Below are 21,970 nucleotides of genomic sequence, written 5' to 3' on the forward strand. Positions count from 1 at the left end.
AATGTTAATTTCCTTGAAAGGAACAAGAAGATGAAGGAGAACATTTTACCAGTTGTGAAGGAGGTTTCCAATAAGATGTTTGTACTGTCTGATTAACCCCAATTGATTATTCATCCCAGTGATTAAAACTAATCATCTTTATTTGAACCTTATTAGGGAACTGACAACCCCCAACGTACAGTAGTGACGCCGACCATCAGGTCCTCCTACAGTGGTTCCAGTGTCTCAGCCCCAAAGGTAAAGCCCTCTTTAACTTCAGATAGCTGCTTTCTCCAAGGACTAGACTTGAGTTCCTTCGTAAACATAATGCATTTGCCCCTCTCTACACCACCTCCTCCCCTCCACTCTCACTGCTGGAGACTGACCTTTCTTTCTGACCTCTAGGTAGAAACTGTAGGAACTAACCAACCTCCTGGGTGTCAGTTCGTTGAGAGATTTCCTTGTTATCAAGGCATTTTTCTCTGATTAGGCTTTACTCTGCATGTGAGGTTAGAGGTGGACAGAGGTCGATCCACAAATGCATAAACTTTGCATTGAAACTCTGATATATAAAGGTACAGTGTTAATACTATATACATGTTTTATGCAATCCATCTGTTTAAGTAAACGAGCACGTCTGCTTTAAAAAGGGTTTGGGCACCATTTTACTCAGTATTTGTCCATTAATCTTTGCACAAGGTGATTTGCAGGGAGACACTCCTTTGAATTAGTAATCTATATTTAAAGGAGAGTTTGAAGACAGAAAAGGATTGAGTTATTTCTCCATGAGAGCATGTGTTATCCAGCAGCTTCCACCGTGAGCAATGAGCATTAAATACCATTCTGAGTTCAATGACTATCGATTCTTATTGTAATTTCTTCTTTTACAGCCAAAAGCTCATCAGTTTGTCGTGAAATCATTTAACACACCAACAAAATGCAATCAGTGCACATCTCTGATGGTTGGCCTAGTACGCCAGGGCTGCACTTGTGAAGGTGAGAGTAGTTAGTACGACGTAACAGTCATGCTGTCGCTGTCATTCAAGGTGTGAGCTATTTTGTCATTTCAGCATAACTGGCACAATATATTTGAACTATTTTGGCTTCAGTGTAAACAGTGATTTTTGTTTAAATATTGTTAGCTAGATTTTACAGTCCTCACTGCTTACATTTGAGTTCTTTGGGTTTTGGCCTCTGCATGAGTTGAACAGCAAAACCAGCCTCTATTGCATCTACCAACTCTTCAGCCTATCATTGTTGGCCATGCCTTCAGTCAGCTGGGCCCTTAATTCCCTGCAAGTCCCTCCCGTACTATCTCCTTTAAGACCATTTAGTTTGGTGTCAATTATGCTCCTCTGAAGCACCTTGGAACATTTCACCATGTGTAAGTATAAGCAGTTGTTAGTCGCCCAAGGTGAGCAAAGTGGGCTGCAATAATGACAAACAAGTTGAAGTCTCACAGTCACCTGTCACAAATTCTTAACAATCAAAAAAAACAAAAAACTACAGATGTGGGAAACCTAAAATAAAAATAGAAATCGTGATGGAAACTCAGCAGGTCTGGCAGCATCTGTGGAGAGAAAAAAGACCTCCACAGATGCTGCCAGACCTGCTGAGTTTCTCCAGCAATTTCTGTTTTTACATATCAAATTCTCTTTTGAGTTTCCAACCACCTGTTGAGGATATTCTGTGACTTCCAAACCTTAAAACTTACACAGGGTAGGCATCACCATAAAGTAAACTTGTCTGGTGCCCTAGTGAATTCCCTGCAGGATAAACAAATGTGAATCTCACCTTAACAAGGAATCAGCTTGCAGCTGTCAGCAACACATGCTCCTGCGCTCCAACTTTTTACGGCAACAGACAAGGTCAAGGAGGTATTCTCAATCAGCAGCAAAGTCATAGAGTCATAAAGCATGGAAACAGACCCTTCAGTTCAACTCATCCATGCTTCTCCATCATAATTTAGTGCTTCACTGCTGTATCTCAGAGCTTCAGTAGCCTTGTTTGTTATTTTCATTCAGGGAATCTCAATGTCCCTGGCTTGCCCAGCATTTATTACCCAACAATAGTTGACTTTCAGAATTCTGGTGGTGAGCTGCTGTCTTGAAATGTTGCAGCCCATTTGGTTTAACCCACAATACAATTAGAGGAAGTTCCCTATCGGCACTGTGGGACTTAAGATTGACAAGGGTAAATAGTGCAGTTAAAGAGACCTTGACTAATAGTGGGGTTAAAGAGAGCTTTTCTATGGGACAGACTTTATTTGAACCATACTGGGACTATTTCCTAGTGAATTTGAGTTTATAGATGGAACTTAAGCTAATTAGTTGGAAGAGGTTTACTTGAAAAGAAGCTTAAAAAATTAAAAAGAAATGAGGCAACGGTACAGGGTAGTGAAGAGGTGAACAGTAATCAAAGTGTGAAAGGAATAGCTAAAAAATAAGGAGACAATTTGCTGATGATGCAAAAACAGGTGAGAGAACATGTTGTGAGAGGACACAAGGAATGTGTAAGGAATTTCAGTTGACCAAAACTTGTAGCTGGAGTTCACCGTCAGAAAGTGTAAGCTGGTTGACCTTGGTTGGAGCAATCAAAAGGCAGACTATTATTTAACGGGAGAGAAACTCCAAAAAATGTGCAACACAAAGGGATCTGGGTGTTCTTATGCATGAAACGTAAAAGATTAGCATGCAGGTGCAGCATGTGATCAAGAAGGCAAATGGAATTTTGCCTTTTATTGCGGGTAAGTTGGAGTTTTAAAATAGGATTGTTTTGTTACAACTCTGCAGAGCATTGGTGAGGCAACAACTGGAGTACAGTGTTTAATTTTGATCCCCATGTTTGAAAGAGATATACTGACATTGGAGCTAGTTTAAAAGAGATTCACTCTGCAGATACCTGGGGTGAAGGAGTTGACTTATCACAACAACTAATCAGATTAGGCCTTTATTCATTAATGTTTAGAAGATTGAGGATGATCTTGTTGAAACATTTGAGGGGAGCAGCCACAAAGAATGCTGGAGAAGCTCAGCAGGTCTGGCACCATCTGTATTGAGAGAGTTAATGCTTCAAATCTGATGTAATTCCTCTTCAGAACTGAGAGGGCTTGACGGGGTAAATGTTGAAGATGTTTCCACAAGTGAAGAAATCTCAAACAAGGAGACATGGTTACTGAATGAGGGAACTTTCATTTATGAATGAAATTGAAGAAATTTCTTTTTTCTAAGGGTAGCGAATGTCTGGTATTTTCTACTTCAAAGAATTGTGGAGTTTGAATCATTGAAAGTATTTTAGAGGTGATCAGTAGATTCTTGAAATATCAAGGAATTGAGTTATATGGGAGCCGGTACAAAAGAGGACTCGAGGCCTAGGGCAGATCACCTCGATCTTCACAGAATTAAAGACGTCTTATGGGGCAGAAAGAGGTTATTTGGCCTATCATTGCTACACCAGATCTGCAGCACCCACTTCCCCACACCGCTCTTTTTTTTATTGCACACCCCCACCCCCACAACCTCACCTGTCCGCCCTTATCTTCCTGCTCCTCTGCTGTTTATTTTGTACCTTATTATATGATGGGGTTGGCTTCGGGGCTGAAGGTTTTATTCCTGCTCCCATCTTCTGACGTGTACTTATCCCAAAAAAGTCCATCTGCACTTGCTGCCTTGTTGTTGTCTTGTTGAATTATCTTTTCTGCCTCATACTGGTTTGGGCTTACGCTGAGATGGTGGTGTGTAACATGCTACAGAATTGAGTCAATGACACATATGTTAAAAACAGAGTCTCTGTTAAGGAGATCTGCAAAGTTCTCCTTCCCGTGGACATGGCTAACCCTCTGTGCCTGATGAGTACTCTCCTTTCCTGGCCACCTGTGGAATGGGGCCTGGGTGCAGGGACAGTAAGGAAGTCTTGACTGCTGTGAAGAAACTATGCACATCTTTGTTCTTGGCTAACCGCTGGATCACCTGCACTTTCTCCATCCACCATCTGCTATTTGGCATACAGCTATTTTGCTGGACCTCAGCCTTCAATCATCTGTAGAGCTATTTCTTAGCTCTCAGGTTGAGATGCTGTTTCTGGTTCAAAAATGCCTTGAAATTTCTTCTTATTAGCTGCTGGATTTTGTTAAATTCCTTCAGGAGGTGTGCAGTTCACTGGCTAAGCCATCATTTATTGTTCATCCATAATTCCCCTTGCAGACATCATGGTGGTCTGTCTTCTTGAACTGCTGCAGTCTATTTGGTGAAGTGCACCCACATTGCCATCAGCGAGGGAGTTCCAGGCCAAATCCCCTCAGACACATCAGGGAGATAGCCTTGACCCTAACTTTTATCTTGTTTAAAGGCAAGTGTAAGGCGCTGCATTCAAGATGTGATTGGATGGGTCAGACTACTAAATTTGAGGAAAATGCACTTTATTCTTACACTGCTGTTAAAGTACAATAAAAAAAACACAGACTTTAACACCATCAAAATACTGAACAAAATAATATATATTTTAATTACTGCTCATCAACTATTCCAATATAGCAGCAACCCATAACAACACACTGGGCAAAGGCAAATTCGACAACAGATTTCCTTCACTTGCTAATGCCTTCAGCCCAGATGAAGGAACACCAACAGAAGGAATCTAGTAGCAGAGAGAGTGCTGAAAATGTTGCAGCAGCAGAGAGAAATGTGTATCTAGCAGCTTCAACTCCATAAACCCCAATTTCAAAAACTTCAACATTCAAGATGGCAGCAGACTGAGATGCTCCAGCCAGAGCTCCTCTGTTCCATCCTTTCTTTTTCTTTTCTCCCTTCCTTTTTCAAAATTTTAACTTTAACTTACCGGAGGTGAATGGAAGAGACTGAAGGTCATGACGAGTCCCAGGCCAGGCCAGCATGGGAGTGGAGAGGTCAGGCAAGTATGGGGCGGGGGTCGGTCCCAGACCAGGCCGGTGTGGGGAAGGGGAGTCTTGGAGGAGAGGCCTAGAGGTTTGATGCCTAGCATGTTGTAGAGACTTGGTCCAGGCGGTCTGAAGGCTGACACAGAGATGGTGAAAAGACCAAAATGCAAGTCCTTTCTAAAAAGAAAAATTCTTTATTCGTTTGCTGAACTTTTATTTATGATTCTCTCAAGTCTGCCTGGCTGTCCTGTACCTGAAATGGCGACATCAGAAACTTTTCACAGCACTTGCAAGTGACAATAAAGGTTATTTCAAAAGAAGCAAAACTAAAGCCTTTGGCCTGTGAGTGCCTGACTGCACCCACTCATGCTTCTTTTGTCTAATCTTAAAAAAAACCCAAAGCTTTTTTCTGTGCTTTCCATGAAGCAGACATCTCAGTACCAGGTTTACAACACTTGTCATCAAGAGAAACAAGCAGAACAAATCTCTGTTCAAGATACATTTTGTCTCACAGGATTTTGACCAGGATCTCCTGGTTTTTCTAACTGAAACAGCCTTTGGCGTTTCCTTTTTGAGTGACCAAGTGTCTTTTCTGACACACTGATCAGGGATGCCTTGAGACCAGACCAGTTTATGTGGGCACTCTGGATCACGAAGAGTTGACAGGTCAGTACTGCGACACTCGCTGAATAGGGCAGTGTTATCAGGTTCTTCCAGTGCCCCAGTGTCTGTTTTCCTGAGGCATTGTTTCTGCTGCTACGTTGATGATGATGGCAAAGCAAATTACAGGCAAAAAATAATATTCATGTGGGCCAAAATGTGGCAAATGGAATTTAATGTGGATAAGTGTGAGATTATCTATTTTGCCCGAAAGAATAGAAGGGCAACTTATTATGTAAATGGAGAGAAACTTCAGAGTGCTTTTTGGAGAGGGATCTGGGTATCCTTGTGTGAATCACAGAAAACTGGTCTGCAGGAACAGCACATAATAAGGAAGGGAAATGGAATTTTGGCATCAGTTGCGAAAGGAATAGAGCCTAAAAGTAGGGAAACGTTGTTGCAACTGTACAAGACATTAGTGAGACTGCACCTGGAGTGTTGCATACAGTTTTTGTCCGCTTACATTGGGGATGTAGTTGTATTGGAAGCAGTTCAGAGGAGATTTACTAGATTGATTCCAGAGGTGGAGGGTTTGTCTTATTAAGTTTAAGCCTGTACCTTATGGAGTTTAGAAGAATGAGGATATATAAGATACTAAAGGGGATTGACAAAGTAGACATATGAGGCAATCTAGAATGAGAGATCATAATTTTAGGATAAGGTTCGCAGATTTAAAACAGCGATAAGGAGAAATTACTTGTTTGAAAGGGTCGGGAATCTGTGGAATTCACTATCCCAGAGTATGCCTGATGCTGGGACATTGAGTAAATTTAAGGAGGAGATAGACACTTCTTAATTAGTAATGGGTTGAAGGGTTGTGAGGAGTAGGAAGGAAAGTGGAGTTGAGGCCAAGATGTAATCAACCATAATCGTATTGAATGGCGGAGTAGACTCAAGGGACTGAACTGCCTATTCCTGCTTCTCATTCTTGTGTTCTTAATCAGCAGCTTCTGAATTTATGTTACCTTGTGTGGGATTTTGTGTGTGAAAAATGACAGACATGTTCATCTACATTGAGGGTAAATTGGCAAGTAATAGAAAATGAACAGTAAGAGCTTCTTTAGCCACATGAAAAGGAAGAGAGAAGCTAAAGTGAACATACGTTGCTTAGAGAAGAAGGCTGAGGAAATAATAATGGAATCCCACGGAATGGCAGAGGAGTTGGAACATTATGGCTTATAGGTTTTATTGCTGGACTATTAATCGGGTAGCGTTCTGGGAATCCTGGTCGAATCCCACCCCAACGGGCAGTGGAATTAAGGGCCTAATTATGATTGTCGGAAAAACCTCTCTGGTTCACTTAAGGAAGAAACTGTCATCCCAACGGGACTGGCTTACATGTGACTATGTGCTTGACTCTTAAGTGTTCTCTGGAAATAAATTCTGGCTTAGCCTTCTCACGCCTCATACCATGAATGAATAAAATGCATATTTTGCAGTTTTCATGATAGAGGCCACTAATAACAATTAATAGCAGTCAATACATCTTAACATATTTTAGATAAGGGCTCTGATGTGTTTCTGAAAAATGTGCTAAGTTGCTATAAATTTATATATTTTCTTTTATTTACATGGTTTAACTTGCTGTTCTTGTATAACTAATCCTTTACAAATACTGCCACCTCCCCAGGGCACTGATTCCTAACTAATAATATGATCAGGATGTTGCGGCCAGATTTCATGAAAAGATGCACCACTATATTGGTATTCCACTTTGTATCTGACATAAACTTGAACTATGTCCTAACTCTCACCAAGTCCAGTTCATCCATCACCCTGTACTCCCTGATCCAAATTGCTACCATTTAAGCAATGTATCAACTTTAAAATTCTCATTCTTGTTCTCAAATCCTTCATTTACCTCCCTATTTCTACAACTCACCCCAGTCCATAAGCATAGAATTAGGAACTGAAATAGACCACTCAGCTTTGAGCCTGATCTAGCTTTCAATCAGGCCATAGCCAATCTGTTTGTGTTTTGACTTCCACATTCTCATCTACGCCCAACAACTTTTGATTTCCCCTGTTTACAAGTAATCTGGATTCTTGCATCACTAATTTTTGTTACTCTACCATTAGTGCCTATCTTCAGTTGCTTCAACCCTAATTGCCTCCCTAATGCTCTGTACCCCTTTTTTTCTGATAGGACATAAATTTACACCCTTGACCAACTTTCTTAGTTACAGGACCTAATCCCTCCTGAAGTGTTGGAGTATCCAATTTTGTTTAATAATGGCTCCTCTGAAATGCTTTGGGAGGTTTTACTGCATTAAAACTGCTATAGAAAATTAAATCATGATAGTCGGTCACATGGTTGCTTGATCAATTAAGGTGTTGTTTCATTTTTAGTATGTGGGTTCTCATGCCACGTGACTTGTGCAGACAAAGCACCAGCTGTGTGCCCCATCCCACCTGACCAAACAAAGGGACCACTGGGGATCGACCCGCAGAGAGGCATCGGGACAGCATATGAGGGACATGTTCGGGTAAGAGGGAAACAGTGCAAAGCTGTGGATTCACAGATCTGGCTGTAAATGAAGGAACATATGATAATTTGAACTAGCAGTCATTCTTGTACTGTCACTAAAGGAAGCCACCTTTATGGAAACAGATTCATTAAACATAATTTTTTGCAGTTAAGTACTGTTTCTGATAAATCTTTATATTTTAAATGGGGTAAGGTGTCAGAAAAACTTCATGCACGTTTCATTAGAAGATCTCTAAAATTTACAGAGGCATGCACTTCACACTTTTGTTGCTTTTGATTTTCTTTTACTGAGTCAACCCTGATGTCAACATTTGTCAAGCCCCAGTCAAGGCTTATATGCATGCTGTGAGCTGACATTCAGCTCTAAGGGCATTGCATTGTTTGAGTGCATCATTCAAAGGCAACCAATTACTAAGGACCTTTTTGGCTATTCATATGAACAAATGCAGAAGGCCTTCTATTTTTCACTATCTTACTGTAAAATTCTCTCATTAGTAGTTAGAATTCTTTCATCCACTTTGTTTTATTTACGCAGTCTAATTAGTTAGTGTTTTCTAGCCAGATATTCAGATTTCAATGAATAAGTCCACACCTAGTCAAGGTGAAGCCCAGCAAAATTGTTTACAACTTCAGAAACAGTTTGACGTAATGGCGATTTAAAGAAATTCCCCCTCTTAGACTCTGAGGATAGACATTAGCATTTGCTCTTCACAGCTTAAAATTCCAGCTGCTATTATCATTCTCACAAATGCATCCATCAATAGCTCCAAGGAACCTTTAGCTGGTTCACTGCACAGCTCCAACCCAGTGCAACATTATCAGAAGAATTGAGCAGTTCTTGTGAGAGACCATTTATAGTCATACAGTGCAGAGTGTTTAAATTGTTCAGCGGTTTACAAAAATGGGTCAGCCTTCAGTAGCAAAACATTAGGTTGACAGTTGTTTCATCTGTGGTTATTTGCTTCTTTGTGAGAAGTGGGGATTTGCAGGGTCAGGAGGAAGTGGGTTAGGGCAAGGTGTTCAGGCAAGATGCTGCGGGCATCAGAATGTGGTGAAGAATTGTTGCGTGCTTGGTCTTCCTGTGCCCTTCAATGTTAAATGATAATACATGTAAATCAAAAGCCATTCTCTCACATCATCATACAAGTGCTTTGAATACCATGTATCCTTAATTCCATCTTTCAAATTTCTGAATTCTTCCTTCCTAGGTACCTAAACCTGCTGGAGTGAAAAAAGGTTGGCAGAGGGCGCTAGCAGTAGTTTGTGATTTCAAACTGTTTTTATATGAAATTGCAGAAGGAAAAGCTTCACAGCCAAGTGTGGTGGTTAGCCAGGTTATTGACATGAGGTATGTGTATGGAACTCTTCCTCTTTTGTGTGGTCCACCTGCTGTTTTATCCCATTTTTCACAGGGATCCACGGCAGGCTCTGTGTAGCTAAAGTGGTTCCTTATCAGGGACACTGTACTACGAATCCAGCCACTTTTATTGCCATCCAATATTCGGTAAGGAATATTGCCACCTCTCAGTCTAAAGGTTGTGTGCTCGAGTCTCACTCCAGAGTCATGAGTGCAAAAATACAGGCTGACATTCAAGTGCAGTACTGAGGGAGTGTCGTATTGTTAAAGGTGCAGTTATTCAAATGAGAAGTTTGCTAAGGGGGGTTTAAAAGATTCCATGGCGCTATTTTGAAGAAGAGCAAGGAATTTCTCTCTTGTGTTGACCAATTTATACCCCTCAAACAACCTCTCTCAATCAAATTAACTAGTCATTATCACATTGCTGTCTGTGGGAGCTTCCATGCACAAATTGACTGCCGTATTCTAAACTTACAACAATGTTTAGACTTCAAAATGTGTTTTATTGGTTGTAAATGTGTTGGGACATCCTGAAGTTGTGAACTGCGCTTGTATAATTATTTTTTAAGTTCGTACAGGCCTTCCCAAAGTAGTTTGGGGTTGTGAGCTGAAGTTTTGGGGTGCAACACAGTAATAGCTGCCATGAAGCTTTGACTGAGTGAACAGCTGTGAGGCAGCTTTAACTCCTCCTGATTTTTTCAAGGAGTGTGTGAGGCCTGAATAAGACCATATGACAGAGGAGCAGAATTAAGCCATTCGGCACATCGAGTCTGCTCCGATATTCGATCATAGCTGTTACGTTTCTCAATCCAATTCCCCTGTAAAAACCAAAAGAACTATGGATGCTGTAAATCAGGAACAGAAACAAAGTTGCTGGAAAAGCTCAGCATGTTCTGAGGAAGGCTCACTGGACCTGAAACATTAACTCTGTTTTCTCCCCCACAGATGCTGCCAGACCTGCTGAGCTTTTCCAGCAACTTTGTTTTTGTTCCCAATTCCCGTGTAGTCCACCATAACCCTTGATCCCCTTACTAATCAAGAACCTATCTGTCTCTGTCTTAAATACACTCAGTGACTTGGCCTCCACAGTCCTCTGCGGCAATGAGTTCCTTTGCCCCACTATTACAGGTCTTTCCTTGTACCCAGCCCTAGCGCACTGACATTTCTCATCGACAGGTCAGAGCAACTTTCCAGCCTTGAAATGGGGTCCCAATGGGAAAAACCTTGGGAATCCCTGAGGTAGTATGAACATTTATGTTAAGTAAATTTTCATGAACATTCAATCTTTTGAAGCCGTTAAACATGCAGAGCAGTGTACGTTATAAGAGCACAAGCACAGTTTGTTACTTTGCCTTCTGAACATTGTTGGCCCATGAAGTCTTTCCAGCAATTAATCCTTCTTTGCACTCTGAAGCTGGCAGCAGATCGGTGAGATATCATTAAGGGCAGAATATTGTTGTTTTGTTTTCTTTTAAAAAAAAGTATTTTCTTTTTAATTTCCTCCCAGGGATGAAGAGTTTTCAGTTAGCTCTGTATTAGCTTCTGATGTTATCCACGCCAATAGAAAGGATGTCCCCTGTATCTTCAGGGTAAGTGGTAGTGTCGCTATATCCTGAGGTGGGAGGGAAACGTTTTAACAACAGCAAGAAACAAATGGCAGAGGGATTACAGTGAAACCCTGTCATTAGAATGTCTTGTTACTTTGGGGTTTCCCAAATTTGAGGATGTACTTCAAAAATAATCAGTTTTAACATTTCATTGCATTATATTTATTAATTCTGTACTGATAATACTTAACGAACGATGTACTTGCGTACACTGTCACCTGACTATTCCTGTGTGTTGTAGTTACAATGGCTTACTTTTCCTCTTTTTCAATGAATACTTTCCCACTCTGTTTTTCCTACTGGAAGCATAAACACATTAAGAAAGAAATATAAATGAGTCAAAAGATCCTAAATTAACTCTAAATTTTGAATAGCGTAGTTTATTGGTTTTTCAAAGTTCCTTGGTCTAGGTCCTGGACATCTTTTAGCAGGTAACACTTCCATAATTTTCTTTACTATTTCATACAATTTGCCTTTCTTATTTTCACTATTTTTCTCAAATCTGTTTTCTGTATTCCCTTTCACTCAGTTCCCAATGTTTCTCTCCCCTGTATTTTTATCCCATGTTTCTCTCCCCTGTAGTTTTATCCTGTGTTTCTGTGTCCAGTATTTTTATCCCGTGTGTCAGTCTCCTGTATTTTTATCCCATGTTTCTCTCCCCTGTATTTTTGTCCCCTGTATTTTTATCCTATGTTTCTGTCCTCTGTGTTTTTATCCAGTGTTTCTGTCTCCCTGTGTTTTTATCCAGTGTTTCTGTCCCCTGTGTTTTTATCCAGTGTTTCTGTTCCCCTGTATTTTTATCCTATGTTTCTGTCCTCTGTGTTTTTATCCAGTGTTTCTGTCTCCCTGTGTTTTTATCCAGTGTTTCTGTTCCCCTGTATTTTTATCCAGTGTTTCTGTCCCCGGTATTTTTATCCAGTGTTTCTGTCCCCTGTGTTTTTATCCAGTGTTTCTGTTCCCCTGTATTTTTATCCAGTGTTTCTGTCCCCGGTATTTTTATCCAGTGTTTCTGTTCCCCTCCCTTCCTCCTCTTTCCCTTGGATAATTTGCCCAATTGTCTCCCATCATTGATATCCCTGCATGATATCTTCACTATTGTAGTTGCCTGTCTCTAATTCTTTCTCCTCTTCTCACCAACTCTCAAACATGTGTTCTGCCTTTCCTCTGTACCTCTTGTGTTTCTCTTTCCCTTCTCTCATTCCCTGCTTCTTGCTCTTCTTTCTGACTCTTATCCTATTATTATTTCACAGTTGGTCCCCTTTGTTTTTCCTGTCCTCCTCACTCTGTACTCTCTAGCAGTCATGTTCCTGATTATACTGCTTCTTCCTCTTTGGGGTCAGTAGCTATAGTGGGACCTATTGGAGTGGCAGTGTTTAAATGGTTAATGAATCCAGAGCATATCACATCAAAATATATTGGTACAAAGTCAGTAAAGTGGAGACATTTATTTAGGCTAATGCAGTCTATCTCTTCTCATATCTCAGGACTTCCTCTCATCATGTGAATCAAAATTTGTGTTCGTACATTGGAACGTTGCAATCATTATATAGTTCAGTGTCAAGATATTTCAGTTGTGTTAAATTGCCCAAGAAGACATAAGTGAACCTGGTTGATTCATTCATCCAAGACCGATTAGTAAAATGTTCTAATAAATGCTGGATTTGTGCATATATTAATTTGGTGAAGCTGGAGCTTAGAGTCAAATGATGTTGTACCTCAAAGCACAGTCTGGGTTCATGGCCGCAATCCTACACATTTACTTTCTGGCCTTGTTGTGGGACAGCTACGAGGTGCATGCTGGAATACACGATAATATCCTCCCTGACGTTTATGAAGGTCAGAGGCAGATTCATCCAAACTGTATTAGTCAGGACTGCCACTTAAGGTCCTAAGCACATGTACTGTTTTGATATAGTGGATAATTTTACTTCAATAAAACAAGGTGGAAAAGCCCTTCTTGAATTGAGGAAATGGGAGCCTGCTGCATTAGAGTTCATATTTACATGTTAGAGTTGGTGGAGTCCTACATGATTGTACATTTTTCGTCCTTTGTTTGTGTGACATGTATCTACATCTTCCCATTTTGTGACACTGTGTAAGGCATCACTCCTCAAAGCATTCTCTGTCAGTGGCTGTTGCTCAAGTGCCTGTTAAATGACCTACTTTAACTGTAAATTCCTTGCTTTGGCTGCATGACAAATAGCACATTGTTTACAGACTTAATATCTTAGCATATCAAGACCTCTGAAATGATAGCAGGTTTATTTCCTGTGACTCCTGGATTCCTTTCATGTCATATACCATGGCAAAAAGGAAGGTGAATTGTTCCTAGGTTTATGTCAGTGCTGCTTAAAAAAAATTATTTGCACCATGGTTCATACTTTCTCCTTCCTAGTTTCATCATCCTACCATCATTGCTTGCACCGTGAATACCTGAAGGCCTGTTGTCCTGTCATTGGCAACTATTTGTCATGGATTACTTCAGAATGCCTTAAGTGTGGAAAAAACAAGTTTGCACTCACCCTCCGAAGAGCACCCCATCCAGACCCATCGTCTTAATCCCGCTTTTCCCCATAGCTAATGCCCACACATCTCTGGCACAGCCAATCCACCTAACTTGCACATGTTTGGACTGTGGGAGGAAACCGAAGCATCTGGCAGAAATTCACACAGACACGGGGAGAACATGCAAACTCCACATAGACAGATGCCCGAGGCTGGAATCGAACCCAGGTCCTTGGTGCTATGAGGCAGTGGGGCTAGCCAATGTGCTGCCCTAAAGCCCCCATACCACCCCTTGATTCTATACTCTAAATGTGACGAAAAAGATTCATACTCTTACTAGCAGGTAGATAACTGCAATGTCAGCCAATGAATCACAGCATGAACCACTGCATCCGCCGTGGAACTTCCTATATTCTAATAAAAATGCCCCAGTTTCTGTCACTTGCCACGATTTTGAAATGTCACTAGAACACTTGAAACAAGAACAGGCCATTCAGCTCCTAAAGATTACTCCGTCACTCAGATCATGACTGATCTGTATTTTCTCTTCTTTTTGATTTCCCAATTTAAAGGCTTCTATGTAACTACTGTTTTGAATTATTTTAAATATTTCAATTAGATCATCCCTTAATCTTCCACACTGAAGAAATGCAAACCAACTTAATAAACTTGTCCACATAATTTAACTTTTTAAGCCCTGGTAAAGCCTTCTAATTTGCACTGAAACTCTTCTACATCCTCTTACTGGCCTTAGGGGGAGAGTCTTCTTAAAGTAAATATCAAACACTGAATAGAGTATTCTGTCTGCAGTCTACCCAATGATTTCTTAAAATCTCCGATCAGATTTCTTTCTGTTATCTCTAAACCCCCAAATGATAAAATTAAGAATCCTTCGTGCACTTTTTAATCACCTTGCCTGACACTTTTAGCTGTTTTTACTTCTGAATTCCTATTGTGCTCTATTATTGCCTCTAAGGCTTACCCACATGTTAGATTGGGTGGATTGTTATTCCCTAATTTATCCCTCTGTCAACCAGTGTATTACTTAGACAGATAACACAGTGGGGAGCTGGTGGAACACAGCAGGCCAGACAGCGTCAGAGGAGCAGGAAAGCTGACATTTCAGGTCAAGACACTTCTTTTTCTGAAGATGGGTCCTGACTCAAAACGACTACTTTCCTGCTCCCCTTATGCTGCCTCGCCTGCCGTGTTCCTCCAGCTCCCCACTGTGTTATCTCTGACTCCAGAATCTGCGGTTCTTGCTATCACTGAAGGGGTTATCAGATAAGCAGCCTTTCCAGATCCAAAGCTTTGAGAGATTGTGGTGAAAACTGTCACTTCTGGCCTGACTTGCCTAGAATACTGAAATGCTGTTGGAGTCCCACTGTCTCCTTCATTATGAGTTCACTGATGTTTTAGTATAATGCTGTTCTTTATGAATTTACGTAGATAATTGCACCAGTGCCACCGGTTGTACCCTTTCATTCTCAAAATCTTACACTTCTACGAAAATCAATAGCATCTTTTCTGACCCTGCCATCTCCATGAAAGAAGTTTTCCTTTTCATTCTCAATTTTCCCTAACTTTCTTTTCATCCTTTACCTTTCATGTATTTTTTTACAAAACACATTACTAATTTTTCTTTATATTCCTAATCGTGTTTCAAAGTTCCTACCAGAGATGATAGTCATTCAGAACTTCGGAAACAGAAGGCAAACCAGATGGCCAAAAGCTCACCCTTTCTCAGAGCTTGAGAATCAGCTGTATGGGAACTAGCTCACACCCGTACTCAATCACTTGTTATATTGTCCCATTTAGTTAGACCTTTTCCTGTACCTACTTTCCTGAATGTAACTGACCTAAGAGTATTGATAATATTTTGGTATGTGTATATGGAATAATTCTCAAAGGTGAGGCCAGTAGATCCAATATGGGTGTGTTATTGATGAGCTGAGGCAAGAAGCTAAAAGCATAATACACACTGCTGCTGTTTGATGCTGAGCCACAACACCTCTGCTAACAATGGTGCACGAATATCATTTCTTTCCAATTTCCTGTGCATGTCCTAACAAAGATAGATTTTGGTTCTGTCCTCAGGTAAAATATTTTTGCCACTGAATTGTTTTTGCCTGCTGCCATCATTACAGGCAGTAGCTTGCTGCCTGATCCAATTTATTGTTTGCTTGGTCTCCTTTGGAGACGATTGAGAGTGTTCTCATTATTGCCTGAGAACTACATTGCCAATCACCTATCTACACTAGCTGTGACAAGTAGCAATATTTTGTATAAGATGGTGGTGTTTTTCAGAACCCTTTCTGAATCAATCCCTGTTCCACTTCTGATGCCTACCTTTGGCGAAAAGACTGTGTAGTTCAGCCCCTACTCACAGGTAGACCGCTGATGTAGCTTTTCTCTTCTGTGCTTTAGGTTCCGCTTACAGCAGAACCTGGTAGGTGGGTTGGGCCCATAAAACAGACCCCGAAACTCCATTCCGCACGTGACCGTAAAACTGCAACACATGTTAAGGTATTTTTACTCTGTACAATTAATATTGCTCCTTCCTCATGGAGATGACTCTTCCACATCTTTGCATCCATCGGTACGTACTCCTTGGTGATGTAGACCCTCTAAGGACTACTTACCCACTGCAACACCTGAATATAATGCTTCTCTTGCTTTTCTCCATGAAAGAACTTCAAATCAGCAAGTATCTGTTAAAATACTTCATGGACGTCTTTGTGCTTCCTTACTTTTCATTTTGGATTCTTTATAAGTGCAATGTGACTATACAACCTGTGAACAGAAATGTTTCAAGTTATCTTCTCTAACCATGGATAAACATCCAGCTTTGCTGTAGTTGGCAACTCTAACCAGAATACAGTTACCCTTTTTAAAGAATGATACCAGAAATTGCCACATAATGAAAGATCCCAAGTTCCCTTTCAGTGCATGGTTTAAAGTCGTCCATCTCATATGTTCAGTTTTATGAAAGTGAGAAGAATTTTCCTGCCTTATGCAAGTGTACAAAGCATCATCACCACAAAGATTATGGTAGTTTATCACCACTTGTTCAAGCAACTAAGAATGAGGCAGTTAGTGCAGCCTTGCAAACAATGCCTACACGCCAGGAACAATTTTGTGAAGAGTTCTTGTGATCCCTAATTCCAGATAGCCAATCAATCCTGATGTCTGCCAAATTAATTGATAGTGCAGGCAACTAAGGCACAGATAAATGAGGTCCCATAATTGAGGAAGTAAATTGCTCCTCGAATTAATCATGTATATTTTTCAAGGCCATAGATTTTCCTCAACCTACATTCCTGTAGGAGGAGAATAGCACCAGTTAAAAGATCTTTGCTGAACCCCTGGGCATATTGATGGAAAAGCTTCAAGTTTTTTCAGTCCAGCAGTGTATCTATTACTGAGCCTGCAAAGACATGTTTTGGAGGAGAGGTTCCCATGATTCTGTCAGGCCTGCAGTCATAATGCTCAATGGTGGATTCAACTGTTCATCTGTAAAACTGAGTTTAATTTGGGAGTAGTAGCCTTATTAGGTTCACTACTAGCTGGTTTAATCACACTCATTATAATGGGGGAAGGGGAAACAGGGGGGACACATTTAGTTCCTCTGTACTGTAAATAATGGGACAAAAGCTAGGTTATTTGAATTACATTTTTCTTGCAACCCTAACCTCCATGAAGTATATTAGAATGGGAGCACTTACAGAAAAAGAGGGGGCCATTCAGTGTACCATATCTGTGCTAGATAAGGTGCAATGCTTATGTTTTATGTTGCATGTACTAATAACGACTGGAAATACTAACCCATGTGGTTATGTCATTGTGAAGCAGTGGAATCCTAAATGTGAAAACATTTATGTTTCATTTTGTTCAACAATTCTGGAATGAAAATACATTAGTTTTAAAATAGCTACATGTATTTTGATGTCATGTTGACCCAGATATTTTTGCAACTGTAAAAGCAGATAAATATTAGCAGCAAAAACATGCCAAAATTTAAACTGTTTGTTAATATTTACTGTCATTTGAGGCATTTTTAACCACCTTGTAGGGCCAGTTTCACCTCGTCGTTACCAGGTTATAGTTAGTGTCTAGAATGACTCAAAATCAAAACGATACTCTGGAAGAAGCTAGGTTAAGCATCCATTAAATCAACGAGTTGCATATAAAGCTATATGTTCAAATGTATATATGTATAAAAATGATTTCAGTTTAGTTTGTTGCTTTCTTCCATGATTGAAGTGGTGGAACTCCTTCGAAGGTCAGAGCTGACAGATGTAAAAGACTTCATGGCATAAAGATGCTTTCTCCCCAATGTTTGAGCCAGTATTTATTCCTGAACTGACACTGGAATCATTAGACCCCCTGCTCTTCCTGATATAAGTGTGACTTGGCAAAATTTGCAGATGAGATGAAACTCGAAACTGTTGTGAACTGTGTGGAGAATAGTGTTGAACTTCAGAAGGACCTATTCAGGTTGGTGGAGTGGTGGTCAAGTGGAAATTTCAATTTAATGAAGAGAAGTGTGAAGTAATGCTAGGAAAAATGCAGTGAGGTGTTATGAAATAAATTAATATAAAGAGGTGTAAGAGCAGAGGGAGCTGAGTACATATGTACACAAATCATTGAAAATGAAAGGACAGTTTGAGAGTCCACTTAATGAAGCAAACAGTATGCTTGACTTTATCAGATAGGAGCATTGAGTACAAAAGCAAAGAAGATTTATTAACATTGTATAAAATATTGTTCCAGTTTCAACTGCATCCAGTTCCATACCTTTAGGAAGATGTGAAGATTTTAGAGAAGGTACAGATGGAGGATTCACAAAGCTGACTCCAAGAGTAAGGGACTTCTGATATGTAGATGGATTGGAGAAACTCTGTTTGCTCTTGGAGAAGAGATGGTTGAAAGCAGATTTTATTGAGGCATTTAGAATAGTGAAGGATTTGGGCAGAGTAGATGAGAAGGTGCTTTCCATTAACAAAAGGATCAAGCCGCAGTGGGCAGAAACTTAGGGTAATTGGGAAAGCAATCAATAACAACATGAGGAAAACCTCTTCCAAGGAGTAAGTAAGTCCAGTGCCTGAGGAGTGTGATGGAAGCAGGTCCCACGGACAGATTCAAACTGATTTGGATCATTCTGAAGGAAAACTATGCAGGATTACAGAGAAAAGTGGGGTAGTGACATTTGGCAATTTACTGTTACAGAGGGCTAACGTGGATATGATGGAGCACTTCCACAGACACTGGAGGGGAACTTGAAGGTGGTGATGTTCCCATGTATCTGCTGCCGTTGTCCTTCTAGATAGAACTGGTCTTGGAAGGTGCTGTCTCTTTGGTGAATTTCTGCAGTGCATCTTGTAGATGGTACACATTGCTGCTACTGACCGTTAGTGGTGGAGGGAGTGAATGCTTGTGGATGTAGTGTCAATCAAGCGGGCTGTTGTGTCCTGGATGCTGTCAAGCTTCTTGACTGTTGTTGGGGCTATACCCATCCAGGCAAGTGGGGAGTATTCCATCACATGCCTTGTGCCTTGTAAATGGTGGACAGGCTTTGAGGAGTCATTAATTTCCTTCATGATTTCCTCCTTGCACAGAAAAAGCAAAAGTATAAATGCTGCAAAAAGTGAGGATCAAGATATCTGCAGTAAAGGCTTACCATTAAAGTAGGAATCTCTGTGAAGAAAAGTTATGTGCCATTCAAGTTGTGCAATCAGTCAATAGGTTTTCATGTACAAATATGCCACAAATAGCCAGAGGTTTGATAAGTAGCACTGTTGTAATTAACTCCAATGATACTGGCATATGATTGGCAGTATTTACCCAGTATGGGTGGCTGCCCTTGATATGCATGGGAGATGTAAAGCGGTGTGAGTGTTGTGTGGTATGGGATATCAGTTAAATTGTAAACATGCTTATACCAATTAATAGATTTGTATTTGGCAGTTTTATCTGAAATAGTTTCTGCACCATTCGTGCATTTTTTAAAAAAAAGATTGTCCTTGGAACGTGGGTGTCACTGGCTAAGCCAGTATTTATTGTCCATCCCTAATAAAAGGACTAGAATTATTTTTTAAATGGATGCTAGTCTCTGACATTGCAAAGAAGATCAACTGTTAACTGAATTAGCACAACTCAGCCATGCAGTGGAATAAAAAAGGATTGAACAAGCAGAGTTATATTTTTACATAATGTGACCAGTCTACAGTTAGCTAGTCTCATCCGAATTTTCAAATAATCTAATAGAGTGGTTAAAAGTTTGAGAAGTAAGGGTAGAATAAGAATATGCAAACGGTTTAACTTGTGTATTCAAGCTGCCTGGATTTTCACTTTAACCACCTCATTTGTTGTAGGTTACAGCCTCCCAACTATCAACATCCAATAACAAGTGTTCGATCCTCATACTGGCCGACAGTGAAAATGAGAAAAATAAATGGGTGGGACTGCTGAACGAGCTGCACCGGATACTAAAGAAGAACAAACTCAAGGACCGATCAGTCTTTGTTCCAAAAGAAGCTTATGACAGTGCCCTGCCACTTATTAAGACAACGCAGTCAGCTGCAATTATAGGTAGGGGTATACGGCCTCCATACCTGGTATCATACATCACTGACATTCATACACAATGTTGCTGAGTTCCCTTAATAGGTGGAACATCCTTTTGGGCTGATAGACCATTTTATTTGTAAAAAAAATACCACTTGTGCCAACAAAACATAATGGCAGTGTGAATCACCTTTTTTAACACGATGTTTGAGAGAATTTTCCAGTCATACCAGGGAGGGAGCTGTATTGGATCTGGTCCTAGGAAATGAGACAGGTCAGGTGGAGAGCATCAGAGTAGGTAAGCATTTGGAACATAATGATCATAACATTAATAAGTTTTAATATTAAGTAGGAAGGGGATAAAAATTAGTCAATGATTAAGATTCCAAGCTGGAAAAGGGCAGATTTCAGGGGTCTAAAAGTTGAATTGGATCCCAATAGTTGGGAACACATTTGGTGCATAAAAAGGGAGAATTTCAAGAGACATGAGTAGCTAGGTACATACCCATGAGAAATACAGGATGTCCAAAGCTAGAATACCCTGGATGACTAAGGATATTGATGAGAGAATAAGAAAGAAAAAGGAGGCATGTGATGCATACTGGAGTAAAAGTAGCAATACAAATCAGGAAGAGCATCTCAAATGCAGGAAAGAAGGTAAGGCTGGAATACGGAAGGCTAACGGGAAGCGTGAGAGAAGGATGGCAGGCTACACTGAAAGTAAAACTTAATAGTAAAAGATTAGTGAAGTATAAAGTGGAGCCCATAAAAAAAAACAAGCAGGATAAGCTTTAAAAAAAAAACAAAGAACTGTGGATGCTGGAAATCAGAAACAAAAAAAACAGAAATTACTGGAAAAACTCAGCAGGTGGAGAGAAAGCAGAGTTAATGTTTCAGGCCCAGTGACCCTACTTCAGAACTGATTTGAACTAAGAGAAGGTTAGTGTATATGATGATGATGGCGTAGGGGAAGGAGTAAACGATAGGTGGACATGGAGCACAGAGAGAGAGAATTGGACAGACAATGGAATGGGTAAAGGTCAGCCTGGGAGAATCAGTAGCTGCTAATGTGGGCTATTAGAAGGTGACAATGAGATGGTTGTGATAGCAGCCCATGCAATCACAAGGCCCGGTGTGTGGGGTTGGGGCAAGGAATGGGAAGTAGGTGATCAGACCCTAATTTTATTGAACTTTATATCAGAAGTCCTCAAACGGAAAATGAGATGCTGTTCTTCCAACTTGCGCTGAGCTTTTCTTTGCTTCAGTGATGCAAGGGTTATGGCAGAGGTACTAAATTAATATTTTGCTCTGTCTTCACCAAATTAAAAGGTGGTGACAATAACCTAATTGGAAATTTACTGAGTAATACAGTAACAGGTAAAGAAGAGGTGCTAAAAAGGCTGGCAGCAATCTGAGTAGAGAATTCATCAGGCTTGGATGGGGTGTATTCTAGATTGCTGGGAGAGGTAAGGGAGCAAACTGGGGAGCTGTTGACAGAGATTTTCCAGGCCTTTCTAGGATTATTCACACGGCGACTGGAGAATTGCAATCAAAATTATACATTCTGACAGGATAAAGAAGAATATTCTGTTTCTACCATTTGGTATGTTAGTACTTAGGGGTTACAATTTCAAGATGGTCAGTAGCAGAGCCAAGTGTGAGATGTGGAGAAACTTCTTTACTCAGAGAGTTGTTAGGATTTGGAATGCACTTCCTGGGAGGTGGAGGCGGATTCCATTCAGCCATAGTCATTCCGCATAGAAACAGACCCTTCAGTCCAACTCGTTCATGCCGACCTTGCCTGTGTTTGGCCCATATCCCTCTAAACCATTCCTATTCATGTACCTATCCAAATATCTTTTTACTGTTACAACTGTAACTGTACCATTTCCTGTGGCAGTTCATTCCACGCA

General features: G+C 40.4%; 1 protein-coding gene across 10 annotated transcripts in view; it reads left to right on the forward strand.

Moving 5' to 3' along the window:
* The window catches only part of LOC125452379 (serine/threonine-protein kinase MRCK alpha-like), a 565,420-nt gene that overhangs the window by 509,559 nt on the left and 33,891 nt on the right, over positions 1-21,970 (forward strand). For 5 of the 10 annotated variants that reach the window (XM_048530678.2, XM_048530672.2, XM_048530674.2 and 2 more), the window contains 7 exons: positions 157-237; positions 870-975; positions 7,883-8,019; positions 9,230-9,369; positions 10,886-10,967; positions 15,918-16,016; positions 19,865-20,081. In XM_048530678.2, the coding sequence (XP_048386635.1) occupies positions 157-237; positions 870-975; positions 7,883-8,019; positions 9,230-9,369; positions 10,886-10,967; positions 15,918-16,016; positions 19,865-20,081 (862 nt within the window). The remainder of the gene's footprint in view (positions 1-156; positions 238-869; positions 976-7,882; positions 8,020-9,229; positions 9,370-10,885; positions 10,968-15,917; positions 16,017-19,864; positions 20,082-21,970) is intronic. The other 5 variants (XM_048530679.2, XM_059645157.1, XM_048530676.2 and 2 more) reach the window with 1 other exon arrangement.

Source organism: Stegostoma tigrinum, chromosome 4 (genome assembly GCF_030684315.1).
Source record: "Stegostoma tigrinum isolate sSteTig4 chromosome 4, sSteTig4.hap1, whole genome shotgun sequence".
NCBI lineage: Eukaryota > Metazoa > Chordata > Chondrichthyes > Orectolobiformes > Stegostomatidae > Stegostoma > Stegostoma tigrinum.